Source organism: Falco punctatus (assembly GCF_963210335.1).
Source record: "Falco punctatus genome assembly, chromosome: 1".
NCBI classification, from domain to species: Eukaryota; Metazoa; Chordata; class Aves; order Falconiformes; family Falconidae; genus Falco; species Falco punctatus.
In genome coordinates, this window is record NC_137580.1 from 99,400,882 (window position 1) to 99,418,939 (window position 18,058).

Genomic DNA, 18,058 nt, shown 5'->3' on the forward strand with positions numbered 1-18,058 from the left:
GTGGAGGAAAGCAGGATGCGGGTCACCATGAGGAGGGTGCTGCTGGTGGTGGGCTCGGTGGTCGCCCTGATGGTGACTCTGCACCTCGGCCAGCAGGTCCTGGAGTGCCAGCAGGTCCTGAGCGAGAGGAGGCACAGGCTGATGAGACCTGAGAACGAGGAGCTGATCATGATGGACTCCAACCATGTTGAGTACCGTTACAGCAAGGAGATGCCCCTGATATTCATTGGCGGGGTCCCACGGAGCGGCACAACACTGATGAGGGCCATGCTGGATGCCCACCCTGAGGTACGCTGTGGAGAGGAGACCCGCATCATCCCTCGGGTGCTGGCCATGCGGCAGGCCTGGTCTAAATCAGGGCGAGAGAAGATGCGCCTGGACGAAGCAGGGGTGACAGACCAAGTTTTGGATGCCGCTATGCAGGCCTTTATACTGGAAGTGATCGCCAAGCATGGTGAGCCAGCCAGGTACTTGTGTAACAAGGACCCCTTCACGCTGAAGTCCTCTGTTTACCTGTCCAGGCTGTTCCCCAATTCCAAATTCCTCCTGATGGTTCGAGACGGCCGGGCTTCAGTCCATTCCATGATCACACGGAAAGTGACAATCGCAGGCTTCGACCTGAACAGCTACCGAGACTGCCTGACCAAGTGGAACAAAGCCATCGAGGTGATGTACTCCCAGTGCTTGGAGATCGGGCGGTCCCGGTGCCTGCCCGTTTACTACGAGCAGCTCGTGCTGCACCCCGAGCAGTCCATGCATGCCATCATGAAGTTCCTGGACATCTCCTGGAGCGACACAGTGCTGCACCACGAGGAGCTGATAGGGAAGCCTGGCGGGGTGTCGCTTTCCAAGTGAGTGTCTTGGCTCCTGTCTCAGCTTTTCAAGGAGCATTTTCATTACGTGAAGCAGGTCAAGGCTAAAACTGGGGGCAAAGATGCTTTGGTTGTATTTATGCATACTTTTCAGGGACAGATGTGGCAGCCCATCCAGTTTTACTGCCGTAGGTTTTGTGTTTCTGAGTAAAAGATAGCTTTAATACTTGCAATCTGTTGTACCCAACAGAGCAGCTTGTCAAGAGAGAACTTTAGGACCAGGTGACTGTTTTATTAATCTCTCTTGGTCTCTTAATTTGAAAAGACCCTCTTGCTCTGAAACATGAGCTCCTTAATGTCTCTTTTCTTCACCCGTCCTCAAATACCTCCTTACCGAAATTAGTTTTGCTGCTAATGAATGGCTTTCAGTGGTGAGCAGCAATTCTTGCCAAGTTTGGTGCTGGTATTGCAGAATAAAAGAAATACCTGCTCCATGGAGACACACCCCAGCACTCCCTCCTTGCTGGCTGGCCGTCTCACCGTGCCAGGGGGTGCTTGCTTTTTCCCAGTTTCTTCTCTTTTAATGCTTTTCTTCTCTAAATGGAGGGTTAAGTCAAACTTGGCAGAATTTTAATCGGTCGTGTAAGGGAATCATACAAGCAGTCTTCATATAAATTGCCTGTGATGAGGGCAGCAAGGAGCCGCTGTGGGATGTGCAGCTGCTCTGTTTCTCTGGAACGGCGGTGGGTGTGCCACAGGGCTCCGCTTGCCTCTGCCCTCAGACACTCTCCTGCAGGAGGCGGTGCGGCATTGCCTATACCTTGGCAGTCGGTGACAGGGACACTCTCACAAGGCTCAGGATCGCAGCCCCTGTTGTACTTCATCCCTCTTAAGACACCACATTGCCTTTGCTGCGTGAGGTGTGGTTTCCTTTGGCTGGAGTCGAGCAGGCGGCTGCTCGCCCCAGGCCAGCGTCCTGCTAGGCACAGGGTGCAGAGGGGTGGCAGTATCTGCGAGGGGCTCGCTCCTTGCAGTTTGGAGGGCAGGGAGCACAGCTGGCAGGGAGCATGGTTATCCACCCCCCTGTGGGACTGTGGAAACTCCTGCCAAGATCCACTCCCCCACAGCAGGGCTGTGAGTGGGAAGCAGCTGCACCAGGGCTGCCCCACACCGACTGCCCCAGGCATACCCAGCAGGCTGTGAGCGTTTGTGCTGCATGCATGTCTTGGTCATTGGAAGCAAAATGTTGAGGTGGCAGTGAAGCTAGCTGTGGGCTGTTCTTTCTGAGCTTAGCACATGTGTAAAATACAACTTTAGTGTCTTGTTTCGTTTGTGTTTTTTTTTTTCTTTATTATTTTTCCCAGGATAGAAAGATCAACAGACCAGGTTATCAAGCCGGTGAACATGGAGGCATTATCTAAATGGATCGGGCACATCCCAGGGGATGTGCTGCAGGACATGGCCCACATTGCACCGATGCTTGCCAGGCTTGGCTATGACCCCTACGCCAACCCACCCAACTACGGCCACCCCGACCCCTTAGTTGTCAACAACACGCACAGAGTGAGTGTTGCTGCCGTCTGCCTGCGGTGCTGCCATGGGGAGGGAGTGCTGACATGGGGCTCTGGGTCTTTGCACGCTCAGAGCCCTCTGGAGCGGAGCAGGCTGCTGAACTGAATCTGAAAAGAGCAGGGGAAAAACAAACTCTCTTTTCCTTTTGGGAAGGCTGGGAATGACAGGCATGCAGCTACACTGAAATGATTTCAAAACAGACGTATGCCGTAGATTGAGCCTGGCGTGGCTCAAACTGATGATGTTCCCTATAATTTTGTGGTGGTGTTAGTCTCTGCTGTTGTGGCAGATACTGACCTGTCCCTCCCTGATCCAGCTCCACTGTCGAACCCAGGCGTGGCAGTCACTGGTGTGTACTGATGTTACCTGGGTGCATAGCTGTAGGCACTGTACCTGCTGGTCTGGCCCCAGAAAGACTCACAGATTGCACTGTCTGTAGCTCAGCAGCCACTCCTGCAGACCTGTGAGGAACAAGTAGAGGCTCATAATGCATTTGGACAAAACCAGCAGATTTATTTTTTTTTAGAATATTGAGTCGTCCTTGGAGCAGAACTAGAAGGAAGAAGCTGCAGAGCCACAGACAGCAGTTCCTAAACAGGGAGTTTCTCATGTTTTGGGGCAGACCCGGTTCCTGCCTAGCCCGAGTCTGGACACTGCAGCTCTCCCAGCTTTCCATGTGCTCCCCGTGATGGTGCCCTTGGATGAGGCATTCTTGTCACACTGGTGGGAGCAGGGGAACATCTGTGGGTGAGACTGGTCCCTGTGGTACTATGTATAGATTGTGAGTAGGCAGGCATGTAGCAGCACTGACCTGGAAGGTCAGAAGAGGTTCCCTGGAGCTGCTCCGTACTCCAAGTGCTCTGGTCTCTTATAGCTCCTGCTCACTCTCTGCTTGCTGAGAGCTGTTCTAGGACACAGGTGATTTGGGTGAATATCTGCCCTGGGGAGGGTTAGTGTCATTTTGGGTCTCTGATGTGGATCTTTAAGTACTTGGGATGAATTTGGAAAACTCTCATGATGGTAAAGACCAAAATACTCTCCCCTCGCAGTCTAAGGGGGGAACCAGAGAACTGCTTGTGTCAGTTCCCTGCCCCAGCAGGATGCTGCTCCCTGACTTTGCTTACAGTCAGGAAGGAGGAAGCCTCCCGCTTTCGCCCCAGTACAGCACCACAATGTAGATCAAACCCCTATCAGGGTGTTTCAGCTGATTCAGGTATACTGGAACATAGGACACAGTTCATGAGGCGGACTTGCCGGTGTTCATAGAGCCACTACCCCAGAAGGGTCACTCCAGTTTTCTCTTTTCCATAGGTTTTAAAGGGGGATTATAAAACGCCAGCCAATTTGAAAGGTCATCTGCAGGTAAGAATCTGATGTCCCTTTAAGGGCTTTGGTTAATCCTGGGTGCCTGGTCCCTTGCTCCCTCTTAAGGGCATTTGCAGGCTGGGCAGCCACCTGTGGGAAATGTCCCTGCTCTCTTGCCTCAGTCCTTGGGGACAATGTGCCTGTCCTTCCTGCTGTCCACTGCTGCCACCTGCCACGCTTCTGTTGGTGTCCTGTGTGTCCTGTGCTCCTCAGACCCTGCTCATTCACCTCTGCCACCTCCTTCCTGGTCTGCTTGTGTGTATGGTTTTGTGCTGGGGAGTTCTGTGTTCACTCATCAGGAACTTGTGCTCTTCGCTGTCTTACTTCAAGACACTTTCTACCTTGCTCTCTGTTTCAAAACTCTTAATTACCGTGTGTCTTGCCTTGGGGAAGGGTGGCTTGCCTGTTTTACAGGTTACAGATAGGTCTCCTAGTTCTTGTAGTTGGGTGATTGTGTTCAGGTGTCAAAAATACAGTATGGGACTCCCTCCCTAAAGAACAGTGCTTCAAAACAATTCATTACCATCTTTTGTAATGCAGAGGTGTCCAACAGCCATTGTACATACAAATAAAAAAAAAAAAAAAAAAAAGGATTCATGACTCTCCAGAAGGTGCCACCTGCACAGTATGGAGATACAGTAGATTGGTGTTGATGTTTCCATTGAAGGTGCCAGGTTTTGCCTGCTCAACATGTGGACTCCTAAGGGAAGCAGGGGATTGAGCCCAGTGTTGGGTGAGAAGATGCAGAGCCCGGTCCCAGACTGAGGAAGTGGGGCTGCTGGTGAAGCGAGCGTGCAGTGGCTTCACTGTGAGAGGTGTTGCTGGTGATTCCCAGATGGCTGCCCAGGGTGGTTTGTGTTGCGTGAATAGTAGTGAAGCAAGAGACTGTGGTCTTGTGGCAGCACCTCCTGGCTGCTGGTTCTCTGCCCTTGTGCTGCTTTCTGTCTCCTAAACATTTCCTTTTCTTGCTGCTGGGATCACAGTGGGAATGTTTTGAGTTGCAGATGGTGGCTTAAAGCTGACCCTTCTGTTTCTGGGTTATTCTAGGTGACTCAGAACACATCATCTTCTCACTAGGAAAATTAATGATTTCCAGGTAAGACCTTGTACTTCATTTTGGGGCTCGGGCAAATCTGCCTGCATTGCTCCAGGGTTAGCATTTTGCTTGCGTAATTTCTTGTGCCTGTGGATTAGCTGGGCTGCTCCAGGCATGCTCATTATGCGAATGATCTCCTTCACGGTTACTTTAGGTTTCTAGAACAATACTGTTACGTGAGACGATTTGTCAGAAATTCTTTTTCTGAGCTCTGGAAACAGGCTTACTTCAGCAAAATCCAAATTGGCCACTTGGGAGAGTTATTGCTGACTGTCCCCGCGGGGAGCATTGAAGTGGGATGCGGGAATGTGTAGATGAGCTGAGCTGCTCCCCAGCTGTCTCCTAGGATGTGCCATGGACTGGAAGGGAAGATAAAGCAGTCGCATCTGCTGTCGGTTTGGGAAAACAAAGCTGCTATCTGGGGTTTCTGCTCCAGATATAACTGTTGATATGTTGGATGTTTTTCAGTCTCTCTTTCCAGCCAACCTCTATGCTAAAACATAAAGTAATTTTTCTTTCTAAAAATGACATTTTAAAAACTATTTTCTGTGTAAAAGCACTATATTGTGCTAAAAAAAATAATCAGAAGCACTGTGTGAGAAGGGGAGTTGTGCACCTATCATCCTAGAGCTGGGACTTACTTTCTTTCTAACCATTTTTTTTGTATCATGGCTGCTTTAAAACTGTTAGTTGAGCATCTGCTGCGCTGGCGTGACCGGATCCTGCTCCTGAGTCTGTGTTTCTCTCTTCCAGAATGCCGCAAATGGCCTTTTGTTGTCCAACAAAGAAGAGTTTGCAACGGCACCAGTGGAAATCGGTTATCCAAGCATATTGCTTGCTAATACTATTGCCAAAATGACTGCTATACGAGGAATGTATTTGCATTTATTTGCAAAGGCCAAACACTTTACACGTCTGATACTCTGGTACCCACTGTCTGCCTTTCCCCAGCGCTCCGTGGTGAAAGCATCTGTGGAAATTCATACTTGACAGGGGTGTCGGCGTGCCTCGGGAGGAGATTTCGTGGCTGGAGGACTCGTTAAATCGCGTGTCAATGTCTCGTAACGCTGTTCTCTAATCCAGGGGTCAGAAATAGGTGTCCTGGCCTTGTAGAGCCTTTGTCGTGCGAGTGAAACACCCCCCCACCCCCACCCCCTTCACTGTGATGACTTACAGAGGCTATTGCAGAGTTAATATATGAGCCCACCCACCCCTCCCGCCTCCTTCCTTTGTTGCACACCATTAAAGTGTTGTTTTAATAGCTCGGGCTCTGCTCTGCCCTGCCTCCCTGCTGCCTGCGCCGGTGCAAGCCGCCCGCCGCCAGACCACAGAGGAGCCGCTGGGCGGGAGGCCCCGGCGTGGCCGCTCTGCCCAGCTCTATGGTTGTGGGCGTGGCTGGGGCGGTGCGTCACCGGAAGGAGATTGTTGCGTTCCGGGCGGTAGCGGTGCAGTCGGAGCCGGTTGGAGGGGAGGAGCGGAGCGGAGCGGCGCCGGAGCGGGTGGGCCCGCAGGCGCCATGTCGATGTCGCACCTGTACGGCACGGACGGGGAGGATGGCGTGGAGATGGAGAACTTCGAGGTGTCGGACTGGGACCTGCAGAACGAGTTCAACCCGCACCGGCAGCGCCACCGGCAGAGCAAGGAGGAGGCCACCTACGGCGTGTGGGCCGAGCGCGACTCGGACGAGGAGCGGCCCAGCTTCGGCGGCAAGCGGTACGGGCCGGGGACGGGGGGAAAGGGGCCCCCAGGCCGAGCTGAGCCGTCTCCTCCCGCCCGTCTGGCGGCCCCCGGCTGTGCCCCACTCGGAGGGGCTCCAAGGCTCGGGTGGCTGCCCCGTTTCGGGGGGCACTTCAGGCTGTAAGCACCCATCAGAACAGCCCGGCTGGGGGGACTTTGCATGTGCGAGCGTGTCGCTGCTACCCAGGGGGAAGGAGTGATTTGTTTCCTCGCAAAAACTGCTCGTCAGTTTTTAATACTTCATTTTAAGGGAGGGGTCTAAGGCACAGTAGTCCCCAGGCTTGTGTAGAGACGTGCACCGGTCCACTGGAACAGAATTCACTCACAGGTCTTGTTTTGGCGTAGCTCCAGGGATTACTCGGCACCAGTGAACTTCATCCGCGCCGGGCTGAAAAAGTCAGCTGCTGAGGATTTGTCAGAGGAAGACTCTGATGAAGATGAAAAGCCCGTTAAGCAGGAAGAAATCCCTAAAGAGTTTGTGCCGAAGAAGTTAAAAACCGTGAGTTATCCAGGAAGTTTTGAATTCTGTGTGAGGTATTTATGAAACTTAGGCGGTAGTCAAAGGAGCACTAAAGAAAAGGAGAAATCGTTAAAACCAGAGAACAAGATGTGACAGCATGCTGTTAAAAGGAGATATTTTCTCGGTCTTCTGTAGCTTTGTGTTGTATCACAGGGTGTCCTCGGGAAACATCTATCCTTTTAGGCCCTTTTATCTTTCTTAATGTTCCCTTTGTCAACTGAGGTTGAAATAAAAGAATGCCAGTGATTTACTGCCTTTCAAATACTTTTTTTTTTTTTTAAATCTCACAGCACAGTGTGACAAATCTAGGAGTGCTATAGATTAAAAATCAAAGCCTTATTTTTGGTTACCAAAGACAGAAAGAATTAGGAATCAGCTTCAGCTGAAGTTGGTGCTGGAGCCTAATAACTGTCAGATTGTCAGTTTGAGCTTGTCAGGACTTTGCTTTTCCATCTAAGGAATTCCAGGAAACTCCTTAGGTGTCAGGCATCTGACATGGATGGACAAGTCGTGGTGCAGTGAGCTGTGCAGTGTGGTGACAACTGAATTGCTTCTGGGAAGAACTTTCCTTTTGAGTGAAATTACACAGAGCTTGGTTATTATGATGCATTAAGGTTGTGGGTTTCTTTTTTTTTTTGTTTGTTTTAACAGGGTGGTAATTTCAAGCCTAGTCAGAAAGGCTTTGTAGGGGGGACAAAATCTTTTATGGATTTTGGCAGCTGGGAGAGACACACGAAGGGAATTGGACAGAAGCTTCTCCAGAAGATGGGTTACGTTCCCGGAAGAGGTCTTGGGAAGAATGCTCAAGGTACTGAGTGTGTGTTTGTTTTTTATTGTTAACTAGTAATTTGGAGAAGAGATTGGGTTCTTCAAAGAACTGCCGTCTCCAGGTGGCTTATAACTTTGTTCTTAAGATTCAGTTGAGTTTTAATTATCATAGGCCAGTTTTATTGGTCTTTTTATTGGCTATTGTTATTTTGCAAGAATAAAACAGAAAGAAGTAAGGGAGATAAATTCTAAAGGTAGTTAGCTTACAGAAAAAGAGATACTATTTTATGTGATGGAATGAAAAAAAAAAAAAAGCAGGGAAATGCAGTTGTGAGTAATGCTCTGCGTTTTTTCTCTTTGGTGTGTGCTGGAATTAAGTAATTATATGACCACTAAGGAATTACTGAAGTGGTAGAAGATACTCTAGTGACAGAGGCAAAATATCAGGCTGGATGTTTGTGCTGATTTGATAATTTAGAGTACTGTAGAAAAAGCATTTGCTGCTCTCTCTTGGTAAAAAAACCTGCTCCTGATGTAACTACCATCCTCTTAGGTATTATCAACCCAATTGAGGCCAAACAAAGAAAAGGCAAAGGAGCTGTGGGGGCATATGGCTCTGAAAGAACCAGCCAGTCTTTGCAGGATTTTCCTGTTGTGGACTCGGAAGAAGAAGCTGAGGAGGTATTTGTATGATTCTTGGTATATCCATTTCCCTGTTGTGTTGTGCATACAAAATTCAGTTCTAGTATTAGCTTGTGTGTCAGCGTTTGGCCTTATTTTAGATAAGAAGCTAAAGACGTAGTACATTAACGTCATTTAGACATACTCTTCTTGTCGTCATAGTGTTCTTTGTTGTTTCTGGCTAACTTTATACCAGTAGTCTTACTAGAACTCCATCTTCAAAGAGTCCCTCCAGTAGTCTTTGTATTTTGTTTAAATTAAAAAAAATATAACAATACCAGAAACATATGCTAGTATTGTGAATAGGGTGATTGACTGGATCATGGCATCTGAGCTGGTTTGTCATATTACTTTACCACTTTCCCATCTATTTTGCTGTACAGCATTCCTCATTGATCTGATGGTTATTTTCCTGTGGGAAATAGAGTGAAATTTGGGGCATAACAAAAAGCAGCAAGCACAACTTTTTTTTTTTATTATTATTTAGGAATTTCAAAAAGAGCTCAGTCAGTGGCGGAAGGATCCTAATGGAGGCAAGAAAAAGCCCAAATACAGCTATAAGACAGTAGAAGAACTGAAAGCCAAGGGTAGGATCAGCAAGCAGCTTTCTGCCCCTCAGAAGGAGCTGTCTCAAGTCAAGGTAAGGTTGATAACCCAAGAGATGGCATCTTTGGGAAACAGTTTGTCCACTTGGCTTATTCTGAGTGCTTTTTAGCTGTCAGTAACCTCATAAAAATCAAGGCCTCAGGCTCATGACTGAATCGTGTAATAGACCACTGTGTCACCTAGGACATTTGATCTGTTTTGAAGCAAGTTCTTTAGCCTCAGAAAATGCAAATTAGCTAAAACACATGTTGTTTTGGTGTTTTTTTAATTGAAGATAAGTTTAATTGTTTCACATCTGTTATAGATAAAATGCTCATCCACTTCTGAAAGCACAGCTGTCTTTGTTGGGATTGTGCAACTAAACAGATAATTTGAACCATCTTCTACCTAAGAGGGACAGTAAAGGATTTGTCTTGTAGGCAGCTGTTAATTTCAGAGGAATAATTTTATTGTGTGGTTTAAAACAGTATCAAAGTACCTAAGAGTTCCATGCAGTAATGAATGGTATACTACTTGCATCTTCACTGCTTGTAGAGTTACTCGGCAAAATAGTAAAACTGAGATCAGAAGAGGAGACTCTTCCTGTTCTAACTCCAAATTGTTTCCTCTTCATTCGAACTCTTCATGTCTGGAGTAGACCTCTTTTTAGAGGCAATCCCCAGCTGCCTCATGCAGAATACCAGTGTGTATTAGTAGCCTCCTGGAGTAATTAAGATACTCAGAAATCTCCAGTTTTCAGTTTGGAGTCAGGGATTTTATTTCCTCCTTTTCCAAATACTAGATGCAGATGTTTTGGGTTTTCTTGAGACATGTTTGTTCTTGTTTCTTGGAAGGTTATAGACATGACGGGCCGGGAACAAAAGGTTTATTACAGCTACAGTCAAATTAGCCACAAGCACAACATCCCAGATGACAGTCCCCAGCAGCCACTGGGCAAAGACTCCAAGCCCCAGGGTTTTGCCTTGCCAGAGCTGGAGCACAACTTGCAGCTTCTCATTGACATCACAGAGCAGGAGATCATCCAAAACGACCGGCAGCTGCAGTATGAGAGAGACATGGTTGTCAACCTGACTCATGAGATACAGAAGATGTCTGAAGTTCTCTCACACGAGGAGACAGCAATTGGCAATCTCAGCAAGGTGCTGGAGATGGTGGAAGAGTGTGAGAGACGGATGCAGCCCAGCTGTGAAAATCCCTTGACCTTGGATGAGTGTGCGAAGATTTTTGAGACGCTTCAAGATAAATACTATGAAGAGTACAGAATGTCTGATAGGGTAGACCTGGCAGTAGCAATAGTCTATCCTCTGATGAAAGATTACTTCAAGAACTGGGATCCCCTTAAGGTGTGTATTTGATTTATCTGCAGTTCTTACTTGATGGCTTGAGTAGTCTTTATTATTTTGACTTCTCCCCCTACTCCCTGTCCCAAATTTCTGAACAGTATGGAGAGAAGAAAAAAAAAAACACAAACCCAAACCCCACTCTGGACCCAGTCTCAGACTTTTCTGTGCCTGAAGGCTACTGTTCTGCAAAGCAGCTAACAATTTAGCTGCTTGTAAGGTTAAAATCAACCCCTTTTGTGGGTGTTGAGAAGAAGTAGTAGATGAAAGCAAAGTCTCTAGTTCTTGGTTTTTAGCAAAAGCAGGAGACTGTCAGGTAGTCGGATATGTGCTGCCATTCTTAATGCTTTGTAGGCTGTGATAGGTAGAATCTGAATTCTCTCTGTACACCTGAAAAAACTCAGGCTATCTTCTTCTCCCCCTGGAGGTATGTTAAGTCCATAAAGTGGGATTTTCCTTTTGTGGGACTTCACTAATCATGGCTGCAAGCTCCTGGCTTGCCTTTTGGATGGGTGAGAAGGCTGGCTGTAGCAGAGTGCCATCAGCCTGCTCTCTGTAGATACCAGCTGAAATTAATGAAAAAGGATAAAGGCTGTTCATGCCTTATCGTTCCCAGGACTGTACATATGGCACAGAAATCATAGCCAAGTGGAAGAACCTCTTGGAAAATGATCAGCTGTTATCACACAGTGGGCAGGACCTGTCAACGGATGCTTTTCACAGGTAAAGAACAAATGAGTTGTACTTCATGCAGCATCTTAAAGTGCTGCTTCCTCAGGGATGGAAAAGAACAGGTACAAGCACGCTTTCCAGATGATTCTCCCGATGTGTCTGTTAAAATCCAGCTGTCAGCTATATAAAAAGAAGCAGCTTTTAAATAACAGTTGCCGTTTAGTTTATTTAGGCCTGGGGCTATAGCTTTAAGCTTAACTTTGATGTATTCTTTTTTTGTTTGTTTTTTTACAGACTGATGTGGGAAATTTGGATGCCATATGTCAGAAATATAGTGGCACGGTGGCAACCGAGGAACTGTGGATCCATGGTGGATTTCTTGGATAGCTGGGTAAATGTTGTTCCTGTCTGGATACTGGATAACATTCTGGATCAGCTCATCTTCCCCAAGCTACAGAAGGAGGTAAGACGAGAGGGCTGCATTAGAATGAAGCTGTGCTCTGCATCAGTATTTGAATTTCAGTCAACTAGAACTTCTGAAATACCAGTTTGCTGCCTCTGCTGATGTGTATAGGAGTCTGGGGGGTTGCGTTATGCCTCTTTTTGTACCTGGCAAGACTTTAATGGATGGACTTAGCTTAATCTTTTCTGTTTTACCTCAAGGTCGAAAACTGGAATCCTTTGACAGACACAGTCCCAATCCATTCGTGGATCCATCCCTGGCTTCCCCTGATGCAGGCACGGTTAGAGCCGCTGTATTCTCCCATCCGAAACAAGCTGGCGAATGCTCTGCAGAAGTGGCATCCCAGTGATTCCTCTGCCAAACTGATCCTTCAGCCCTGGAAAGATGTGTTCACACCTGGGTCATGGGAGGCTTTTATGGTCAAAAACATTGTGCCTAAACTAGGTGAGATGAGCCAGACGGCGCTAAATTTCTGAAATCTGCTGGTTGCCACCTTCCCCCTTAAACCTAGAAAAAATACATGTTAGTATGGTTGCCAGTGTTACTTGAAAGAACATTACTAGTAAGTTCAGAGCAAGCTTGCATCTTCTTTTCTGCTGCTAGTACTGTGCATTTTTTTTCTGTGGCAGGCATTTTAGAAAATACGGGGAAGTGCTCTGATTATTCTCAATGTTTTCTCTCATTTCTCTAAATCATCAGATTCCTCTATTGTTCAGCTGACAGGAATATCTGATAGCTGTCAGGTAGTACCAGGTTACAAAGTATCTCTGTCTTACTCCCCGTTTTATTTGGTCTATGCTAACGCTTTCACAGTGAGATTTTGTAATTCACCATTCAGCCATGCAAACTGGCTAAAAGGCTCTGTAATCTAAAAATCAGTTGAATGTTTAAGTTTCTCAGTTCTGGTGGCAAATTGTAATCACTGGAAATGGAAGTGTGCTGTTTGGTGGCAGGTATCAACCAAACAGTTTAAAGATCCCAAATGTCCCTTAGGGTAATGACGTGATACAGGCGCTCCTCAAATCATGTGTGTTCCTAGTGAAATAGGTCATGGCACTGATAAAACTCTGAGTTGTTTTTTCTAACTCTTTTCCCCCTTTTCCCAGGGATGTGTTTGAACGAACTCATCATAAACCCTCACCAGCAGCACATGGATGCCTTCTACTGGGTGATTGACTGGGAGGGGATGATTTCTGTCTCCAGCCTTGTTGGGCTGCTGGAGAAACACTTCTTTCCAAAGTGGCTGCAGGTGAGAAAGCATGAAGGCTGAGTAAACAGGCTTGTGAACACTGTGAAGTGTTTTAGTCACTCCTGTCTAGAAGTAGCTGCCCCAGCACTGAAATTCTTCAGCTGCCAAATGGGGTGATTTCCACTCATAGCTCCATATACCTCAACAATTTTCTAAGACTGTCACAGTTCTTTCTTTTACTGGAAGCTCAGTAATAATAATCTTAAATGGTAATCAGGACTCTCCTCCATACATGTACCTATTCTGCATTTGATCTGTCATGTTGTTTTGCAGGTGCTGTGCTCTTGGCTTAGTAACAGCCCCAATTACGAAGAGATTACAAAATGGTACTTGGGTTGGAAGTCCATGTTCTCAGACCAAGTGTTAGCACATCCATCAATCAAAGACAAATTTAATGAAGCTCTTGATATCATGAACCGGGCTGTCTCTTCCAGTGTTGGTAGGTGACTTACGGCGATGGCTGTGCTTACTGTGGTGGCATACAGCAGTGTTTGTTCTTGTGAGACTGTTTAGGCATGGCCCTGCTGATCAGCATTGTAAAGCTCCCCTGAGCAGTGAAATTCTTGCTCTGTCCTTAAGTAACACCTGTAAGGTGCTACTTAATAATTGTGCTTCACTGAAGCAGAAGCAGATTTTTGGTGAGTAGATTTTGGCTGTCTGTGCTGTTAAGCAACTGATTTTCTGTCAGCCTTGCCTGATTACAGTGTATTTTATGTCAGTCAGTGAGAGACCATCATTTAAGGATGTTGACTTCCAAAGCTATAATTTGTTAGGTTTTTCCCCTTTATGGTGAGATACTGGTTCTTCTCTTTGGCTTTAGAGCAGTGATGTTTCCTTCCACATGACTTTCCCCATGGCCTAGAACAGATTGTTAGTAATTTGCTGGGAGTTAAACTGTATAAAAAGAGAAGGCCATGCCTGGGGGAGCAGCACCCAGAATTTGCCCTGCCCTCCAGGACTGAGAGCTCCTCTCCTGCATTCCTCTTGCCCGTTTGCTGTATAGTGTGATGGAGAATCTGCATCAGAAGCATGGAGGATTCCTTGAGGCCCGTTTCAAGTGTTAAGTTTATTTCTGTGGTAAAATGATACAACTATAGTCAAGCATTGCACAAAGAGGAATTCACCTGTTGAGAAATTCCTGGCATGATAGTCATGCAGCCAGAAAGTGAACTGGGGGCTGGTAGTGAAAGTGCTCCTGACGCAATTCTGCTTCCGGCAGTATGGTACTACTCCATCCTGAGCCTGATTTTGCAACAGTCACTCTCTGTAACCCAGCAGTGCCACATGCAGGCCACAGGCAAGGTTTTGACTTTGAGGAGTGTTTTGTGGTTTGTTGTTGCTGTTCTTTTTGTCATTCACGTTTTCACTTTGCCAGTAGCAGTGCAGCATTCTCCTGTGCTGTGCATGCTCAGATAGAATTTGGGACTGTATCAAACCCTCTTGCTTCTGCTGCAGTTCTCAAATTCGCCTAATTAGTCTGTGCTGTATTAGCAGTAACAATACAAAATTTAGTGAATTTGAATGTGTATAGGAGGATCCAGAGCATTATTGATTTACTTTTGTGTCCTGGACTGGAGTTTACTCATAGATCTTGCACTAGGAACGGACTGGGACCATGTTTTCACGTGTTTTGTCTCTCCAAACAGGTGGGTACATGCAGCCAGGTGCTCGAGAGAACATTGCCTACCTTACCCACACAGAGCGGAGGAAAGACTTTCAGTATGAAGCCATGCAGGAGCGTCGGGAAGCTGAGAACATGGCCCAGCGCGGCATTGGCATGGCTGCCAGCTCCGTGCCCATGAATTTTAAGGACCTAATTCAGACAAAAGCAGAGGAGCACAACATTGTTTTCATGCCTGTGATCGGAAAGCGGCACGAAGGGAAACAGCTGTACACATTTGGACGAATTGTCATTTACATTGACAGAGGTGTGGTGTTTGTACAAGGAGAAAAGACTTGGGTGCCAACGTCTCTTCAGAGTCTCATTGATATGGCAAAGTGAGGCCCCTGCTTTGAACTGTGAAGACCATCTTAGTAACATGTTCAGTGTAACTCTTAGAATAAAGAAGTTACGAATTTTTAAATAGAGTAAAACCGTAGCTATATGCCAGGATTATTTTTTTCTTAGTTCAGGCACTGTCAAGAGATGAAATGACACATGGAAGTCAGTGCTAAGGGAGAAACAAGAAGTTCTGACATTTGTGTAATTGCCACCTGTGAGAGAGGTTTATCAGCAGGTTAGAAGGGACCATGAGAGGAGAATCTCTGTGCCAACGGGAGATGAATGAGGGCTGGTGTAGCTGAGTCCTGAAGGTCTCCAGTGACAGAGATGTCACAGCTCCTTTTCTGCTGCACTGCTCTGGCAGCAAGTTACTGTCCCGACAACTTCTCTCTTACAGTGGGCTCATCTCTGTGGCCTGCAGCCAGGACCTGTCCTGCCTCTCTGCAGGTGTGTTGGTGGCTCCTTCAGCCTGGTGCTCGCCTGCAGGCCATCAGCTGCTCCAGGTGCCCCTCTGCCCTGTCAACACAGAGCTGGAAGGGAGGTAATTTTTTTCCAGCAAATACGCAGAATGAGTGCTGGCAAGACCACAGCACTTCGGGGTACAGAGGTAAGGAAGGGAAACAGGATTATTTTTTCCCCCTAGAGATGACCTTATTCCTTACAGAAAAAAGTGCTGGTTTCAGTAGCACTGAGCAGCTGGAGGCCCTTGCCTATGAGAAAGCTTTTATAAGTCTGCATTTGCAACTAGACACTAATACTACAACCCCCTCTCCAATAAGTTCTCCTTCCTGATGCTTCAGAACGTGTGTAGTATATGCAAAGGCCTTGAATTGTTCGTAAAAGGGAGGGGATCGAAAGAGCAATTGTTACACAGTATGCGTGGTGTAAAAGGCAGGGTTTAGTGAGTCATAAGTCAAAGCACAACTTTACCTTTTATTAAATAATTCAGGTACAAAAATGTCCCATCACACTCGGTGTTGGGGTGCTGCCACTTATGGCAGAGCATGGTGACACTGTCAGTGATTGAGCTTCATCATGGCTGTGCAGAAGCTGTCATGGGAAAAGGTGCAGCCACAAGGTTCCCCCCCGGCACTGCAGAGCACTGTCAGGACTCTGTGGCAGCGGGACTGTGCTGGTCAGTTCTGTCCTCCTTTCTGATGATCTCCAAGTCATCACAGTCTTGGTACATTGGCTCCTCCATGAACTCCCAGACCTCAGGGGAGAGTTCCTTCAGTTTTTGCAAGGGAAACCAGTGGATGGAGGTGTCATTAAAGGTGTCGAGGTACCGAGGGTGAGTGGGGAGTGCCACTTCCTCTGTCCCTTTCAAGACCTGAAAAGCATTTGCAGGAAAAGTTACATGACGAAGTGGAACCACTCTGCAAATTTCAGTTAAAGAGTCTGTGAAGAATGAGGATGGTATTTTAACCTCAACACCTGCATGCAGTGTGTTCTGCAGATAATGTGGAAAGATCCTAAAGCAATTCATTTTTATACTGCAGCAACCAGGAAAAAAAGTTTTAAAAATAACCACCCTCTTTGCAATTGCTATTAATTTCCTTTCTCATTAAAAGGTGCTTTGTCAACAGAAAGCTAATGTTAAAAAAAATCTACTACTCATACCTTTGCTATGTAAGAATAATCTCTCTCCAATATTCTTGACAACAATCTAGAATAACATAAGGTAATCAGCATTAGACACAATGTTCCTGTGACTTCAGACAACTTTTCTGCACAAGTGTGTGGGACAGAAAAGGTAGGAAATGGTTGATGACTGCAAATGGGATAGCAAGTTGAAAATGAGCGAAACATGGGTATTATTGTCAGAAGCAATAAAAAAGCAGGAGTGAAAGAAGGGAGGAGAGGAAAACACTGCTGGAGGCACCAGAACCTTTCCCTGGGGAGGCTGCACGCACCGTTCCTCAATCCCTTTGAAGCTGTTCCCGATGATGACCATTTTGGCCAGTGCCCCTGCAGACCAGTTCCTCCACAGGAGGTTGTTGTACAAGGCTTTCCCGCAGTGCACCATGTAAAACAGCGTGGCCGATCCCTCAACGTCGTGTTTCCCCTCCTGCGTGTAAACCAACTCTTCCTGTTACAGCTGGGCCGCGGCAGGCAGGCAGCAAAGGCCGGACGGTTCATCCCAGTCCTGAGAGCCCTGCAGGGTAGCTCAAGGCAGGGATGGGGGTCCAGGCCTTGGGGTGATTGGGATCAGGGTCCAGGGCTGGGGGGTGGCTCAGGCAGGATGAGGGTCCAGCCCCAGAAGCCCCAGTGGGGATGGGGGGTCCAGCCCCAGAGCCCCAACGGGTGGCTTGGGTGGGGATTTGGGTCTGGCCCTGGGAGACCCTGGGGGTGTGGGGGGGTCCAGCTCCAGAACCCCGGTGAGTGGGTCGGGGGGGATGGGGGGTCCAGCCCTGGGGGGGGTGGCTCAGGTGGGGATGGGGGTCCAGCCCCGGGAGCCCCCCGTGGGGATGGGGGTCCATCCCCGGCGCCCCTCTCACCTCGTTCTCCGGGAGGAGCCGCAGCCCCAGCTGCCGCAGCGCGTCCGCCTCCTGGGCGGAGAAGGCGGGATCGAACAGCGCGCACCGGCCGGGCGGCACCTGCGGGGGAGCGGCGGGGATGGGCCCGGCGGACCCCGACCCGCGCCCCCCGCCCCCGGAGCTCACCCCCCGGAGCTCACCCCCAGCTCCTCCAGCAGCAGCAGCAGGAAGGCCAGCTGGTGCCGGGCGGCGGGGCAGACGCTGAAGCGGCCCAGGCCGTAGCAGACGCAGTGGGCGGGCGGCTCCGCGCTGCTGCCCAACGGGGCCCGCACGGCTCCTGCGGGCACGGAGACTAGCGTCGGCGGGGCGGCGGCCCCCTCCTCCAGCCCCCACCCCCGCCCCGGCCCCCTCCTCCGGTACTCTCCCCCTCCCTCCCGGCCCGGCCCTCCGCACTCACCGGCGCTCGCTTCCCAGAACCCGGAGCTCAGCAGATCGTCCCTGCGGGGAGAGCGCAGCGTCAGCGGGGCCCGGCGCCTGCGGCTGGGGGCACAGGGGCCGGGGTCGGGCACTCACCGCGCCTCCCGCAGCCTCCGTAGCACCGCGCCGGCCCCCGCCGCCTCCCCGCCCGCCCGGCGCCGCCGCCCGCCCGCGGCCCGCCAGCCGCCCGGCGCCGCCGCCATGTCCCGTCCGGCCGCCGT

The 18,058-nt window shown here is 48.7% G+C and overlaps 3 protein-coding genes across 3 annotated transcripts; 2 read left to right on the plus strand and 1 right to left on the minus strand.

Moving 5' to 3' along the window:
• Positions 1-15: 15 nt before the first annotated feature.
• TPST2 (tyrosylprotein sulfotransferase 2) lies at positions 16-6,106 on the plus strand (the record flags this gene model as incomplete). Its single annotated transcript, XM_080380735.1, has 5 exons — positions 16-851; positions 2,177-2,375; positions 3,696-3,746; positions 4,797-4,845; positions 5,599-6,106. The coding sequence occupies 4 exons, from the start codon at positions 16-18 to the stop codon at positions 4,824-4,826; spliced, it is 1,116 nt and encodes a 371-aa protein (XP_080236861.1). The 3' UTR covers positions 4,827-4,845; positions 5,599-6,106.
• Positions 6,107-6,258: 152 nt separating this feature from the next.
• On the plus strand, positions 6,259-14,986 carry TFIP11 (tuftelin interacting protein 11). Its single transcript, XM_080380703.1, has 12 exons — positions 6,259-6,558; positions 6,928-7,081; positions 7,754-7,910; positions 8,424-8,551; positions 9,039-9,191; positions 9,991-10,500; positions 11,114-11,220; positions 11,464-11,632; positions 11,833-12,076; positions 12,739-12,881; positions 13,155-13,320; positions 14,528-14,986. Exons 1-12 carry the CDS (start codon positions 6,362-6,364, stop codon positions 14,881-14,883), a joined length of 2,484 nt encoding a protein of 827 aa, XP_080236829.1. The 5' UTR covers positions 6,259-6,361; the 3' UTR covers positions 14,884-14,986.
• An 810-nt stretch (positions 14,987-15,796) lies between these two features.
• Positions 15,797-18,058, minus strand: SRRD (SRR1 domain containing). Its single transcript, XM_080380758.1, has 7 exons — positions 17,934-18,058; positions 17,818-17,858; positions 17,561-17,697; positions 17,382-17,480; positions 16,797-16,951; positions 16,504-16,549; positions 15,797-16,213 (listed from the first exon to the last, which is right to left on the minus strand). The coding sequence occupies exons 1-7, from the start codon at positions 18,038-18,040 to the stop codon at positions 15,989-15,991; spliced, it is 810 nt and encodes a 269-aa protein (XP_080236884.1). The 5' UTR covers positions 18,041-18,058; the 3' UTR covers positions 15,797-15,988.